Source organism: Microtus ochrogaster, unplaced genomic scaffold (genome assembly GCF_000317375.1).
Source record: "Microtus ochrogaster isolate Prairie Vole_2 unplaced genomic scaffold, MicOch1.0 UNK16, whole genome shotgun sequence".
Lineage (NCBI taxonomy): Eukaryota > Metazoa > Chordata > Mammalia > Rodentia > Cricetidae > Microtus > Microtus ochrogaster.
In genome coordinates this window covers 5090239-5106608 of record NW_004949114.1, presented here as the reverse complement: position 1 = coordinate 5106608, position 16370 = coordinate 5090239, and the positions used below count along the sequence as shown (strand labels likewise).

The 16370-nt window shown below is 40.5% G+C and overlaps 2 protein-coding genes across 2 annotated transcripts in view; both read right to left on the bottom strand.

The window, feature by feature from the left end:
* Positions 1 to 146, bottom strand: part of LOC101990765 (small proline-rich protein 2H) — a 401-nt gene extending 255 nt beyond the window's left edge. The window contains exon 1 of the mRNA XM_026789254.1: positions 95 to 146. Within this exon, the coding sequence (XP_026645055.1) occupies positions 95 to 146 (52 nt within the window). The remainder of the gene's footprint in view (positions 1 to 94) is intronic.
* Positions 147 to 12887: 12741 nt separating this feature from the next.
* Positions 12888 to 13079, bottom strand: LOC102000954 (small proline-rich protein 2I-like). The gene has a single exon (XM_005367275.1). It carries the CDS (start codon positions 13077 to 13079, stop codon positions 12888 to 12890), a length of 192 nt encoding a protein of 63 aa, XP_005367332.1.
* Positions 13080 to 16370: the final 3291 nt, after the last annotated feature.

The following is a 16370-nucleotide window of genomic DNA, read 5'->3' as shown; positions in this document are numbered from 1 at the left end:
TTTGGAGGAGGACAAGGCTCTGGGCACTTTGGAGGAGGACAAGGCTCAGGACACTTTGGAGGAGGACAAGGCTCAGGGCACTTTGTGGGTGGGCACACAGGAGGAGGCTGGCAGGGCTGCTTGCACTGCTGCTCTTGGTAAGACATCGTGCTGAAGTCTCAGGATCTGAAAGACATTACATAGCGGTTCTCACAAGAGGTGATTTTCATAAAGAAAACTGATCTCTAAGATTTTGGACAGTAATTCTCTCGCATACAATCAGTACTCCCAAATCTTTGTCTTTTAGGACTTCCTACATTTTCCCTTCCAATTTAGTGTTTTGTTTCATTTAACTTTGCAGATCCTTCTTTGGTTGCATTCCCCATACCCAGAAACATCTGTTTTAAAGAATATAGTGTTTCTTGCACAAAACAACATATTCAATTTCTGAAACCCTAAGTAATCTCAAAACCAATCCTTATCACCATTAGCACCTGTAAAATCCCAGACAGAACACGGGTTTCACATCAGAGGATACCTAGGAAAATTCAAGGGTCTAATGCCTGCCAAGAGATAGGCCTTTGAAAAGGGCACCAAAAAGTAAGAAAATAAAAATACTCTGTTCTGCCACCATCTTCAAAGCAATCCTTCCCTATTGTCTTGGTTTTCCATATGGGCATCAACCAACTATACACAAAGGCAGAAACAAGCTAACACAGTGTAGATCACTCCGCCACGTTGCTGAATTTCAGATTGGTAACTAACATTCAACCCATGATCACAGCTTGAAATTACCAACCGTTCTCTCTAAAGTAAACTACATGAGAAGACCATAGACAGACATCAATTCAGGAGGTCAGACTCACCAGGTTCTCTGTAGTCTGGGGTTTGAGTAGCAATGGTGTTACACTTCTTCATCCAACTCTTTTTTATAGGACTGGCTGCCCCACCCAGTAGGACCTAGAGCCGCTAGATGGTGGGCTGGTCCAACAATTTCCTAACTAAAATGCAAATCTGGGTATAACTGGCTTAACCAGGACTCTCCAAAACAGGAAATACCCTGTCCCTGGACATAGTCACCGGGACGAGTGCAGTGACTCAGAGGCCATTCCTTCTTTCCTTCTTTCTCGGTTTCAGTCTTTTGTTGCAGCTGGAGAAACTGGGGATTTTCCACCTGGTTGCCCAAAATTGTCTTTCTTGGTTTTAAATACTATCTCTTTCATCTTTGCCGTATCTGAAAACACTTTACTTCAACTGCTTGCCACTTTGCAGCATGTAGGCTTATTTACTCTCATAAGACTAAGACCTGGTCTACCTCTTAATTGTGAAATGTGATGACTATTTCTCAATAAAGCTATATGTAGTCAATGTGTTTGTGAGCCTTGTCTTTTCTCATTCCTTTATTGTTCTAAGAAGACTAGCTGCAAATAGTACATTACATATTTATTGTTCTAAGAAGACTAGCTGTAAATAGTACGTTACATATTTATTGTTCTAAGAAGACTAGCTGTAAATAGTACATTACATATTTATTGTTCTAAGAAGACTAGCTGTAAATAGCACATTACATGTTTAAAGTGCCATTGCTAGAGCCTGCTTGTCTTGTTGAAATGGTTAAGAAGTCTTCAAAAAATCTATGTAATTAAATTTTAACTAAAAAATGAAAGTGACTATAAAAATAATATCACTTTATAATTAGAGATGGAAGAATAGAATGAAGAAGAAGAAACAAAGCCTTTAACTAGCCTCAGCTCTGCTCTGAGAAGCACACAGGCACTGAATCAACACCAGTGAAGCATGTCAGCTTCCTGTGACTGTCGATGCTCTGACAGTAAGGAAGGGTTTAGACGAGACTGCCCTTGTCCATGTCCCTATAGGGAAAGAATCATCAGTTCAGCACCTGAGGCTAGGAAACCCCACTGATGGATGGCTCACATAGGCTAGTGCACATACCAAAGGCAAAGTCAATAGAATTCATTCGACAGGTCAATTACTTCTCTCCGTATCCTCAATCACATCTAAAGCATCGTCTGAGAAGAAAAAACAAAGTCTGACTTCTGATAACCAAAGTAAGAAAATTATCTGGCCATCTGGGATTGGAGTGTCATACAACATCATCTAAGTTACTCTTGAGACTCTCGTTCTAGACACCTCATAACAAAGGGAATAAAAGGTTAAAGGGGAATGATGAAATAGAAAGGGTTAAGTTAAAATTGGAAGTCAGGATAAAGGAGGGAATATAGAGAAGGATAACTAATGCTAAAGGCCAGTTGATAAAGCAGTTTGGATGCCTACTGCCGTATAAGCTTCCTAAAATGTATACACATACATATGTAAAAAGAGTTTTAATAGTGTTACCTCACAACAAGTACACTTGTCACCTTAGACTGGCAAATAAAAACCCCAGTACCAGGAAAGAATTATCTCTATTGTTCAATTCATCAGCAGGGTCCCATAGACTACCAAGTATTATAGGCTATTGATAATACTCTTGGTTACCCTCCAGAACTCTATTGTTTGACCCTCTGCCTGGCACTGAAGACACTACATGCTTGAGACACAGAATAAGGAGAGAGAAAGCAGACACTCAGCTGGAAACCTTGTACTAACTAACTCATGACTCTGGAGTTTCGTAGGCATGCTTTCAGAGGATGAAAATCATCTGTGAAACCTATGAGTTACAGTGACTGGCCTGATGACATATGCTCACTGGTGCAATTGTGTCAGGAATGTTATGGGAGCAACCAACTACTTTCTGATTATATCTAAAGACTTGCTCAATGAGAAGGAACCAATACCTGCTTTTGGTACTGTTAATGCAGCCAAGAACCTGTGACTGAGTAGGTCACAGGCCCTAGGGGAGAAGGTAATATTATTGTTCTGCTAAATGGGCATATCATTGAAATGATTCCACATGGCCTATTGCTATACCCATAGATCAGTGTATCACTTGTTTCTCATCAGAGAACTTTTTCTTGCAATATGGTAATTAACACCAAGTTACTCAAAAGGTCAATGTACAGAGAATAGCAGCTTTAGGCATCCTCAGTATTTTCTACATTGTTGGATTGAGTGGGAAAATTGTAAGAATCAGAGGTTGTGAGTAACATCAAGGAAACAGTTTTTCCCAAACACATATTACAGTTTTACATATGAACCACAGCAATTGGGGGGCAGCATGGACAAAATCTATGCAAGCTCAAGCCAGTCAAAGAACTCAGCACAGAGAAATGAAGGTGGCCATTTGCATTTGACAGCTACAGGGAAACAGTTGGGTTTTTTTTTTTTTTTGATGAGTTGACTCCATGTAGGTTGACAACACTCTAGGATAGGTCACAGTGCCAAGACTCCTTGAGCACTACAATCTGAACTTGGTAGACAGAGGGAGGAAACTACAAGTTGGGTTTGCAGTGAGGGAATAGTGGAGAGGGTTGATAGAGGAGTTGGTAGATGAGGGGATTAATGTAAAATCACACAATCTGATATAATCAAAGAGTCAATAAAGTATTATTTTAAAGGAATAATACCCAAAAGAGAAGTGTCATGTTTTCCCAGAAGTTGAATTTAGGGGTGAAGGTTAATATACTCTTATACCTATATTTAAATTTCATGATGAAAACTTTACTCTTTACAAAGATACTTACTAATAAAACAGTTTTTAACATAGGGACTACTAACCCTGAAAGCACTGGCACCAGAGTCGGGGCAGCCTAAATCTCCTTCCAGGATGAGACACACACAGAAGTTATGATGGAGGAAGGTCATTTGGTTAAATAAAGAAACTGCCTTGGCCCTGATAGGACAGAAAATTAGGTAGGCGGGGTAAACAGAACAGAATGCTGGGAAGAAGGGAAGTGAGCTCAGACACCAAGCCTCTCTGCTCCAGGGCAGATGCAAGCCGCCAGGTCAGACATGCTGAATCTTTCCTGGTAAAACTGGTGCTACACAGATTATTAGAGATGGGTTGATCAGGATATGAGAATTAGCCAGTAAGGGCTAGAGCTAGTGGGCTAAGCAGTGTTTAAAAGAATACAGTTTGTGTGTTGTTATTTCAGGGCACGAGCTAGCCAGGTGGCCAGGAGCCGGGTGACAGGAACGCAGCCTGCAGCTCATCTCAACAAAGTTAAGTTCCTTTCAAAGATGTTCCATGAAGAGCAGTCACAGAAGAACAAGATCACACAGCACACTTTCTTCAATATGATCTTCCCAATATCTGAGATATGGAACGCATGAGTGTATAAATGTGAACACACATTCACAAAAACACAAAGGTCCTTTCTATCTATCATCCATCAATTAGACAAACATATAATTAACTTAGATTTCCATTCTTGTTTTCTAAGGAATTTTATGAATCGATGTTTGTCAAAAAATGGGAAGCATGGCGTTTTTTCTAAATATTTACTGTCATACTCATAGTCAAATATTAATGCCACCCTTAATCAAAGAAGCTTCTCTCTGATATGAACACTGATGTGTGCACCGACATGCAGCTTCTAATAGACCCGAGAGTGGCAAGTGAGAGCTGACTGTTCAGACACAAAGACACGTTTATACTATACTACCCTCTCTAAAGTTTACAAATCATTGCCAAAATGGGACAGAAAAATATAAGAACTGAAAGATTTTGAGCAGAGCTGTGCGATTCTCTCTGGGTCAGCCAGATCACTCAGACCTTATAACATGTACATCCACCTACAATGGGCCTAAACAAGTCTGGATCTATCAACGGTCAATCGAGGGTCAGAGCTGGGCTAGTCAACTTAGCATTGCTTTTATGCATATGTTTGAAGACTGACCACTTGGTGTTGGATAACCAATCATGGCACCTACCCTGTGGAAGACTGATTATCCTTCCTCTGTGATTGTTGCTTCCCTAGAGCTCTTCATTTAGAGGTAGGTCCTACAAAACTTCCCAACCCACACTGGCAAGTCAACTTACCAGTTGTTATTTTTCAGATTCTGTTTAAGTATCTATATTGTTGAGATTTCACGGGCATAGCTTCCCTGTCATATCTAGAATTCAAAATCGTGATGCATACTTCCTGGTCCTCTAACATTTGCTGCCTTCCTGCTCCCTCTTCCACTATTTTCCCTGAGCCGGGGTGGTGACTGTGTTGGAGATCTGCCAGCTGGGAATGAATACCCCACGTTTAGCTGATTCTCTGAATTTGGACCAACTGCGCATTTATGTAATAGTCTCCATGTGCTGCACAAAGAAGCTTCTTTGATGAGGGCTGAGAGCTACACTCATCTGTGGGTATAAGGATAGGTATTTAGGATGGTATTTGCAATTATATTGGTTTAGAAAAGAGACGATAGTATGATATCCTCTGAGATCTATTACCACACTAGCCATGGCTTGCAATACCACACATGAATTTTCGTCTATTGAGTAGGCTTTACATCCAGTTAGATAGCTGTTGGTTACTGCCAAAACATAACTGTCACTATTGCACTTTTAGGGATATCTAACCTCACTGGTCATTGTTGTGGTTTACATCTTTTACCGCCGGTGTGACTTGTGATTGCTTTTTCCCTTGACAACTTGCACATCAACTTCATATGCTATGACAACTAGTCACCATAGAGGAGATTTTTGGATCAGACCCATCTTGAATCCTCTGATTCCTGTGTCTAAAGTACATGGTGGCCTCAGCAATAGGACTTGTCTTCAATCCCTGGACACAACCAAGAACAGCAGCAAAGGCCTATATTGTTTAGGGAGGTCTCTAGGACTCTATTAAGCAATAACTCAAAAAGAAGATTCTTATTCCTGGAAGATAGCCTATGAAAATCAACACAAGTTTTAGATTTCATCTTACCCCTGTCAGAATGACAACAATCAGCAAAAGAACTGTTAACCAATGCTGGTGAAGATATGTTGAAAAAGGAACCCCCATTCACTGTTGGTAGGATTGAAAACTGGTCCAGCCACTTTGTAAGTCAGTGTAGATAGCTCAACATTCTAAAAATAAATCTCCCATATGACCCAGTTCTACTACTCCATGGCATATGACCAAGGGATTCAGCATCCTACTCCAGAGATACTTGCTCAGCCATGTTTATTGCCTCTCTACTCACAATCACTAGGAAATTGTAACAGCATAAATGAATGCAGACAGATTATAAAAATATATACAGCTTTAATGGGGAAATTGACTTACAGAACCACCGTTCAGGCAGAGACCAGGAAAGCAGAAGCGAGCACTGCGAGCACGCTAGCCAGATTTATACGTAAACATTAGCCCGAGGCGAACACACCCCCTAAGGGGCGGGACTTATCCCTACAGGAAATGAAACAACCTATGTGTTCCTCACCTAGTGAATGAATAATGAAAATGTAGTGCACAATGGAATTCTAGTCCACTGTAAAGAAAACAAAATAATGAAACATGCAAACAATTGGAACAAGGAAATCATATATTGAATGAGATAACCCAGACCCAGAAAAAGAATTCCACATGTTCTTTTTTGTTTCTGGTTCCCAGTTTCAAATCTTCAGATGTGACTATTAGCCTGGTGTCCTAACAGAAACCAGGAAAGTGTTGAGCCCATTGCCATCCCTTTGGGACTCAGCCACTACTTTAGGCTCAAACCCATTGACCCCCATAGCTCTTCTTTATTGTCATCTTCAGTCATTCCTCCCAGATCGTTTCTATTCCATTGTGACTCCCTGGAAACTATAGACTTTCTCTCTACTAGGGACCCCACAGCCACTATGCTTGGCTGGGAAGCAAGCAGGCTATCTGTGCCTTCCTTCCCCTTCTTCCATTTTGATCTCTCTAGGGTACTCTCAAATCTTCCCGTGCTGTCTGTCTGAGTCCTTCCTAACCAACCTCCATCCCTGTGGTATCCAGCCAACACTCCTGATACAGAACCACAGTGTCCTTCCTTTTTGGGCTCCTCAACCATGCCATTCTATCAGAGGAGGAAGAAGACAAACAATTATGAAGATGTTAAAGGTTGTCAAAGTTTCACAGACGCTGGTTCCACAGCATAGCTGGAGTACAACTTCCTCTGGAACTGATCAGACATGGGATCAAACTGGACCCTCTGAATGTGGCTGACAGTTGGGGCAGACTGAGAAGCCAATGATAATGGATTTGTCTCTACTGCATGGACTGGCTTTTGGGGATCTTAGTCTATTTGGATGCACACCTTCCTAAGCTTGGATGAAGGGGGAAGGGCCTTGAACTTCACACAAGGCAGGATACCCTGCCCTCCCTTAGGACTGGAGGGGGAGGGAGAGGGGGGAACAGGAGGGAAATGGGAGGAGGGGAGTAAATGGGAATTTTGAATGGTATTATTTATAAAGCAATAAAAAAAGAAAAAAAAAGACAATGTTGCCAGTGATGATGACACTGTGGGGGTGATGACACAAGACATTGCCTTGACTTAATCATATGTCAGACTTTACGTTGAGCCATTTGATGCCTAAGATAATGCTAATATTTTCACTTTAAGAAGAAAGTGAAATTGACATGTAGAGGACTTAAAGATCTTATTCCAGGATGGTCATTTAACAATTGAAAGCCAGACTCCTTCAGACTCTTTGCTTCAGGGAATCCAAATCCAGGGACAAGCTACTTGAGAGAACAATTAGTCATACAATGTGAACATTGTTTTAAAAAAAACAGCAACAACAGAAAAAAGCAAATACTCCACCAGGAACTATAAGCACCATCTAAGGAGAAAGTAAAATCTAAATACACATGGTACTGTAATTAGCTATTTTATTACCAGATAAGTAATAGTGCACTAATGGCACTCTGAGAAATTTTGGTTTAAAAGTCTCACTGAGCTCCAGAAGTTGTGCTGTCCTTATTTCCCTGTACTGAGAAATCTGAATCTTGACTCACATTTTTAGGAAGAATGAGGGGTTTGATGCAGTTGGCCTGGCTTAGGGTGGCTCTGGGAACTGAGGAAGGGCCATCTCATTGATGAAAGCTTCCAAGACTGGCATGTGTCAACACACTGTGGTTGTGCAGTGGAAACAAGACACTAAAGTCAGCACACAAGTGTGTCTGGAAGGGCCGCTCCACTGCAGCTGATGCTGCATATGACATGCCTGGGAAAACAGAACAACAGCTTGCATTGAGAGCATTCACAGGAGAAGAAGACCCTGCACACTGTGCAAACCAGAGCCATGCATTCTTCAATTCCAAAGAACACTTTGTGCTTTTAATCTCAAGCACACCCAGTGGGATACGTTATCAGGAAATCAATTGTTTCTATGTTGGGAATGCTTCCTTCTCATAAATTTCCTCAGGAATTCCATTCCTTTGCACAAGGAAGATATTTTGGAAAGCTGCAAAAGATGACATTAGAAAGGCATCCTTAACTTTATAGATCTGGAAAATCCCTTAAGAGACATTTTTTTTTTAAAAAAAAAATTATTTACTTGAAAGTTGAACCAAGGACATGACTCAACTTCAGGGGAAAGAACCAATAAAAACTCCAGAAAATCAGAGACCAGAAATTCAGAGAGCTTCACATATGTTCTCAAGGAACTTGTAGTTGAACACATTGCCTACTTGATTCTTGGGCAAAAGTGTTCTGAACTTCATGGACCAGAAGATACTATCTCTTCATTTCACTAACACTCACATTTTGGATATATCATTCTCAGTCACAAGACAGGACCCAGTTGTCACTTGTCATGATCTAATTGATGGGTGTTCTCAGTACTTACAAAGAAAAGCTGCATGTCTGCAGCATTAACAATTTTAAACAAACATGGGGAACAAAAATTTGAACACACATAGAATCAGATCAACTCACAGAATAACCTCATAAGTAAGGCATGAGGAGCATGTGTTTAAATTACATAGACAGCTAAAGGAATCCCGTGGCAAAGGAGGAAAGGAGGAAAATAAGTGTTGAAGCTCAAATCCACCTCTCTTCTGTATTTGTGTTGTAAGCATTGCCAAGTATTTAAGGAGGATCATCCTTCCAACTCCTTTACATGCCTTTATCTACCATATTACAGAAAATAAGGGCAATAAGAAAAATTAAGGCCTGAGCAGAATATAAGGAACAATACATTTGAGAATTGTATTTCCTATGTGAGTTAGTTGTGTCTAAACCACTTCTACACTGAACCAGCTATGCTAATGTCACTGTGGAGGTGATGGTGACGATCCTAATGATGTTGTAAATGGTAGTAACAGTGAAAAATTTGTTGTTACTGAGATGGAGATGTTGGATATGGACATGATGGTCTTGGTGGGTGTATGGTCATAGTATGGGCAATGATTGGCAGATGATGATGGATGTGCCACTACTGGTGGTGATAGGCATGACAGTTGGCAAGGTAGAAATGAAGACAATCAGCAGTTGCTACTTATTTAGTTCTAAATTATTGTCTGGCATTATGCCCATAAAATGACATGTATTTATTCCATTTTTGGCAAATGCAAATCATTGATATATTTACAAGTTTTGTTGTCTAACATTAAAAATAAAACATGGCCAGCATTCCTAGTTTTCAGAAAAATACAGGCTAACCACAATTGAATCCCACTGCTCCATTTATTACCATCAAAATAATAAAAATTCCTATTAAAGAAATATAACATGATATATAGGTATATGTGATATAGAGGAAAAGAAACCCATATACACTGCCCATGAGAGAGTAAATTAATTGGTCCAGTATGAAAATCAGTATGAAGTTTTCTCCTAACAAACAACAATAAAAGCAGAACAAACATAACATTGCATAAAAGACTTGGGTTTGTATATACAGAGGTCAAATAGAATATACCTTAGATATCTGTATGTCCAAATTTATTACACCACAACTCACAATATGCAAGTGAGTAACCAGAATAGGTGTTCATCAGTGGATGACTGGATTAAGAAAATATGACATATATACATACCAGGGTAATATTTATTTATAATATATAAAGAAAAATAATACAATGTCCTATTCATGCAAATTGATATAACTACATATCATCTTGCAAAGAAAATTAGCATTCTAAATGACAAGATAGGCATGTTGTTTTAAATATAAAATCAGAACTAATGAACAAGTATACATTAATATATATGTGTAACTATTAGGGCAGTGTAAGGGATCAAGTGAGAGCAAAATATGAGGGATGTATGTAAAACATATGATCTTAGAAGTACATGAATAACTGAAGAACACACTATCTTCTTAAGTTAGCATGTGACAATTGAAGAGATTGCAGTATGTAAAGCGAATAGTACGATCCTTAAGCAATCAAACACTACATAATATATGTTATGATCCAAATGCAGTCAAAACACAAATGCTAGAGATAGCCATGTGATAGGGAAAAAGGAATGTGAGCATGGCATAAAGCAAGTTTTAGAGGAAAAGACAGAAATACAATCAAGATTGCAATTTGTTTAGGTAATGAAACAATAATGACAAACGCCCTACTATGGTGACAGAGATTTGGAAATCATGCTCTGAGGACACTGAGGGAACATCTGCTGGTCTTTCCTCTGATTATCTGAGATACTGAACCACAACAGGATCATTCTCAGTGGCCCCATAACAGCCTCATGGAAAAGCCTCCCATTTTAGGGGAACTAACAGGCACATAGATGGTGGAGGGTAGAGAAGATCATAATCTATAAAGAATTTTGAATAGAAAATGGAGTTGTTGCTGTAGATATAGGTGAGATGGATTCTCTTCTCTTGGTCCTGGTGACTGCTGAAGCACTGACTTGCTCTTGGGTGGGCACTTCTGCTGGCAGGGTGGAGGAGGTTGCACAGAGGGAAATTTAAGCTGGCATGGCTGAGGGGTCATGACTCAGGACACTGCAGAATATGTTAAGGCTCTGAGTAATGTGGAGGTAGAGAAGGTTCAGGGCACTGAGGGCCAAGACAGGACTCTGGGCATATTGGAGGAAGACAGGGCTCTGGACACTTTGTGGGTGGGCACACGGAAGGTGGCTGGCAGGGCTGTTTGCACTGTTATTGTTGGTAGACATCGTGCTGAAGTCTCAGGATCTGAAAGACATTACATTACATTGTTAGGGGTGATTCACATAAAGAAGGCAGATGGAGACATGGTAAATCACATCCATTTCTTTCTCCACACATGCACACTACAGTTTTAGGACAGCCTGGCTTTTCACTTTCCTGTTAGCAATCTGTGACTCTAGCCTTGGGAAATAACCTTTGTTTCATTCCAGCCAAAAAAAACCAAAAAACAAAAAAAACCTTATTTCAGCAAAACAAGTAAGGCTAATTTCACACAGAAATTCATTTGAGGCAGACAGTCTCAAATTCAGGAACCCTGAGCAATTTGAGAACCCATCCCCGTCTCTCCAGTCACTTGTGACATCCCAGCAGGTTGACTGGAGTTACAGAATAAAGAACAGCTCAGAAAAGTCCCAGATCCTAATAGCTGCTAATGTATAGGGCTCTGAAAAGAACACCAAAAGATGCACATAAAAGAGAAAAATACTCTGTTCAACCACTGCCCAAATAAAAGGAAAAGCCACCTTTCACAGTGGACCATTGTATCCATTTCTATATCTGATTGCTAAGTTGTCACTGTTCATCCCAGGAATACAACTGAACTCATCACACTTAGTCCTTCAAAACTGACTGGAGCACATAAGCACACCATAAAGACAGACCAACCCAAGAAACACTCACCAGGTTCTCCAAAGGAGTCCAGGACTTGAGCACCAGGATTCTGCTGTCACACAGTCAAGGACTGCAATAGAGAACTTGAAATCAAACTTACACCAGAAGACCATTCATTTTATGTAAGAAAGAGACAATCAAAATAATAACATGTCCTGGCAGAGGAGTGAAAGAAATATAATAGAAAATGTCAGACTGTGAGAGAGTAGAATAACCCATCAAATATGGAACTCAGTGTGGGGTTTCCACCAAAGAAATCATCATATGATTCACCAGCATTACCTGGGTTCATATGAAAAGAAGTCAAATATAGAATACAATAGAGATGCCTGCATATCCATCTATATTTCAGAACTACACCTAATAATGAGAGTTAAATATTCTGTCTCATGACTCAACAGTGAATGAATGGGATAAAAAAATATGGCACTAAAATGAATCTTAAGGAGCAATAATATCATGCCCTCTGCAAGCAAATAAATGCAACTGCATGTCATCATGTTAAGAAATAAGAAAAAATACAGTCTTAAATACAAGGTTGGAACCAATGTTTCAAATATTGAAGGAGGAAAAGATAACAAGGATAGGTTGATGTAGATGTGTAACTATTACATCGGATGAAGGAGACCAGTGAGAAGAAAAGACATGGGGTGTAGGGAGAAGATGTGTCCTAAGTGACGCATGCATATCTGAGTATAGCATAATCTTAATATATCATGGGCTAAAAGAGAGATCATAGTTGTGTAAAATGAAATTATGTTTCTTTCAAGCAAACAAGCTCTAAGTAATCTTTTTTATGATCCCAAAAGCAGTCAAAACCTGATTACAGTAAAATAACCTGGGGATCAAAGAATAAAAATTAAGAAACAGGAGCATATCAGGAAGGTCATAGATTCGGTTTTAGGAAAAAGGAACACATAAGCACTATCAACCAGATTGTACTTTATTCAGGTAATGAAGCCACAGTAACAACCACACAAACAAGGACTGAGAGTTTTGGAAACATCCTCTGAGTGCACAGGGTGGGAAGATGCTGCTCAACAATGAGCATCTGGGACACTGAACCAATGAGGAAGGACCATTCTCAGCCTCCCCTTATAGCAGAAGCTGAACAGTCTCAGGGGAATGCGTTCTCTATGAGGGGACATCACAGACACACGGAGAAAGAAGGGTGGACAAGATTCTCTTGCATTCATGGCAGGCTTTGAAATTTCTCCTCTTTCTTGGTTTCCTCCTCTTCTCTTGGTCCTGGTGACTGCTGAAGCACTCACTTGCTCTTGGGTGGGCACTTCTGTTGGCAGGGTGAAGGAGGTTGCACAGGAGGGCATTTCTGCTGGCATGGCTGAGGGGGGCATGGCTCAGGGCACTTTGGAGGAGGACAAGGCTCAGGGCACTTTGTTGGTGGGCACACAGGAGGAGGCTGGCAGGGCTGCTTGCACTGCTGCTCTTGGTAAGACATCGTGCTGAAGGCTCAGGATCTGAAAGACATTACATGACAGTGTTAGGGAATGATCATCACAGAGAAGAGAGATGGAGACATGGAGCGTCATATCCATTTCTATCTCCACACATGCACATCTCCCCAAGCCCCGTTTAAGGAAAGACCAACTTTTCCCTTTCTTGTCAGCCATCTGTGCCACCTGCCTTGTGAGATATTCTTTGATGCCTTTTTCCAGGAGAAAATATTTCTTCCAATGAAACAAATGTGTTTCACAGAGAAATGTCTTCAATGAAGGAAGTCTCAAGGTCTGATGACCTGAACACCCTCAGAATGAATATCCCTGACTCTCCTGTCACTGTGACATCCCAGCAGGTTGTCTGGGTGACAGAGTAAAGGACAGCTCAGGGAAACCAGGTTTTAATACCTGCTAAGTTATAGGACTATAAAAAGACACCAAAGATGCACATGAAAGATACACTGTGTTCAATCGCATACTAAAGAAAAGAAAAAGCCACCACACACCATCCCTAAAACTTGACTGCAGTACATAAGCAGACCATAAAGACAGACCAACTCAAGAAATAACACTCACCAGGTCTCCAAAGTAGTCTAGGACTTGTTTACCAGGAGTCTGCAGTCATGCAGCCAAGGACCTCTTTATAGTGCTGACTGCCCCGCCCAGAGGGAGTAGAGCTGACTGACAGGCGGCAGGTCCAAGAATTTCCCAAACAAAATACAAATACATGCTTGACTCGCTTGACTGGGACTCTACATCATGTGAAATATCCTGTGTCTGGACGTCATCACTGTAGAGTGCTGTGACTCAGTGGGCCCTCCTGTCTCTTTCATTTCAACCAGAGTTCCCTGGTTGTCCAAGTTGTCTTTCTTGATTGAAGACAGTATTTCTTTCCCCTGCTACTCCTCTCATTTCCTGTTTGTTATATCTCAGCACACTGATACTCTTTGGTGCACTGGCCCATTTATATTCCTGCTTTTAGGCAAAATTTGTCTGTGTGCTGCAAGAAGGACAGGTTTACATGGGAGGTTAGCTGTGCTTTCAGGTTCGTCTTTGAGAAGTCTGTTCCGTCTGCTGGATAGGTTTAAAACTTTTCTGTAGCAATAGGAAATAAAATATGCTGTTCATAGGGAAGGATGTTGGGCTTGGACCTTATCCTGACCCTAGTCAGGACTGCTGTCTCCAACGACATATTTGGGGTATATATTTAGATTCCCCTCTAATGATTTTCATAAGGCTGCTTATCAAGATGATAGAGGAACTAAAATCATACCAACACTAACACCTGCCCTAAGCATGTTCTTGCTTAGGTGGTCAGCATGAAGACTCATAATCTCCCACACTTCTCTTGTGTGAAGAGCTGTTGAGCCCACCTTGGTTGTGGTACACACCAACTGGAGCTCTGAGATCTCCCAAAACACATAGTATACTGACTCCTTCATATATAACACATATGTTCTTTCTTGCACATGAACACAGACAGACAGACAGACAGACAGACAGACAGACAGAGACAGATAGGCAGAGCATCAGTCTTACCTTTTTATCTGCCACGTAGCTGCATTCATTCTTTCCCGATTTTCTAATGTACATTAATGATTCATTGCTGCATGAAAACTGACAGAAGGAATAAAAATTGGGTGTTTTTGTACTTCTTTATTGACTTTTGAACACTTGGATGGAGGTTAAGGCTCTGTTTCTGTTGGAGGAGCACAAGACTCTGGACACTTTGTGGGTGGGCACACAGGAAGAGGCTCACAGGACTGCTTGCACTGCTGCTGTTGGTAAGATTGTGCTGAAGTCTCAGGATCTGAAAGACGCTATGTGACAATTCTCACAAGAGTTGATCCCCACAGAGAAAAAATCTCATGTTTATCAGCTATCAGAACTCTTCCTGAATCCCATCTCCTCCTCCAGACTTCCTGACTTTCCCTTCCATGTCACCATTTTGTTTCATTAACCTAGAAAACCAACCTTTTTCTCCACATTTTCTGTAAGAAAACATCTTTCTTCCAAAGGACAGAGTATGTGAACTTGCAGAAAACATCATATTCAAGAAGGGCAGTCTGAAGTTTAAGTTCTAAAATACTGAGCGACCTCAGTGATGACTGTAACTGCTCTCATGATTATACTCAGGATGTCCCACGAAGTAGATAAGGGTATAAATCAACACCAAGAATTCAAGAATCTAGAACCTTCTAAGAAGGAGGAAAACAAGAGTTCAAAAAAGAGAAAAGGATTCTCTTCAGTCCTCGAAAGTTGCTTTATAATTGGAGAAGAAAAAACAGAATAAGGAACATAAAACAAGGCCATTAACTAGTCACAATTCTTCTCTGAGAAGCACATGGGTACTGAATCAAACTCAGTGAAGCATGTCAGCTTCCTGTGACTGTAAGTGCCTTTCAGAATGAGGAAAAATTTAGCTAAGAATGTAATTGTCCATGTTCCTGAAGGGAAAGAGTCAGTTCTGAGGCCATGTGACAGAAGAAACAGGACACAGAGGTGTAACAGGGAAAAGAAATACTGTCTTCAATCAAGAAAAACAACTTAGACAATAATAGAAGTCTTGCTGAAACCAAAACACCACCAGTGTTCATAAAGGTTAGTACACATACCATAGGGCCAGGTCAGTAGGAGACTCAGTACTCTCCATGTTTGCATATCACATGTAAAGAATAATCTTAAGCAATGTCTGACTTCAACCATACCAAATTACAAAATTGCACAGTGACCTGGGATGTCAGTATAACACAAGGTCATTTAACCAGAGGTTCTTCCTATGAATATAGCCCACTAAGAAGATACAAAGGGATAAAGGAAATAATGCAAACAGGTGAGTTACATTGTGATAGGACATGAGAGGGCAGGGTAGATCAGGGCATAGAGAGATGACTGACATAAAAGACCTTTTGGAAAAGCCATATAGAAATCCACTACTCTAAAAGCTTACTAGAATATATACATATATAAAAATGTTCTAATGCAGTTACCTTACAACTAGAGGTGTACAAAACCACAAGTAGATATCTCATACTAGAAAGTGCAAAGCTTTGTAGCAGTAATACTTTACCTCCTTTGGTTTCTAGTCAGTGGGGTCCCCTAGACTGACTTCACTATCTTGCATACTGTTGCTCATAACTTGTCTACTTTCCAGAGCTTCATGATAAGTACCTATTTCTGTATACATCAAAGCTTAAGTCAGAGAACATGAAAAATCTAGGGGGTGCTCACCTGGGCACTTCATCCCTACTGGCCAGCCCTCATGTATTGGAAGGTGCTATGCACACTGCTGA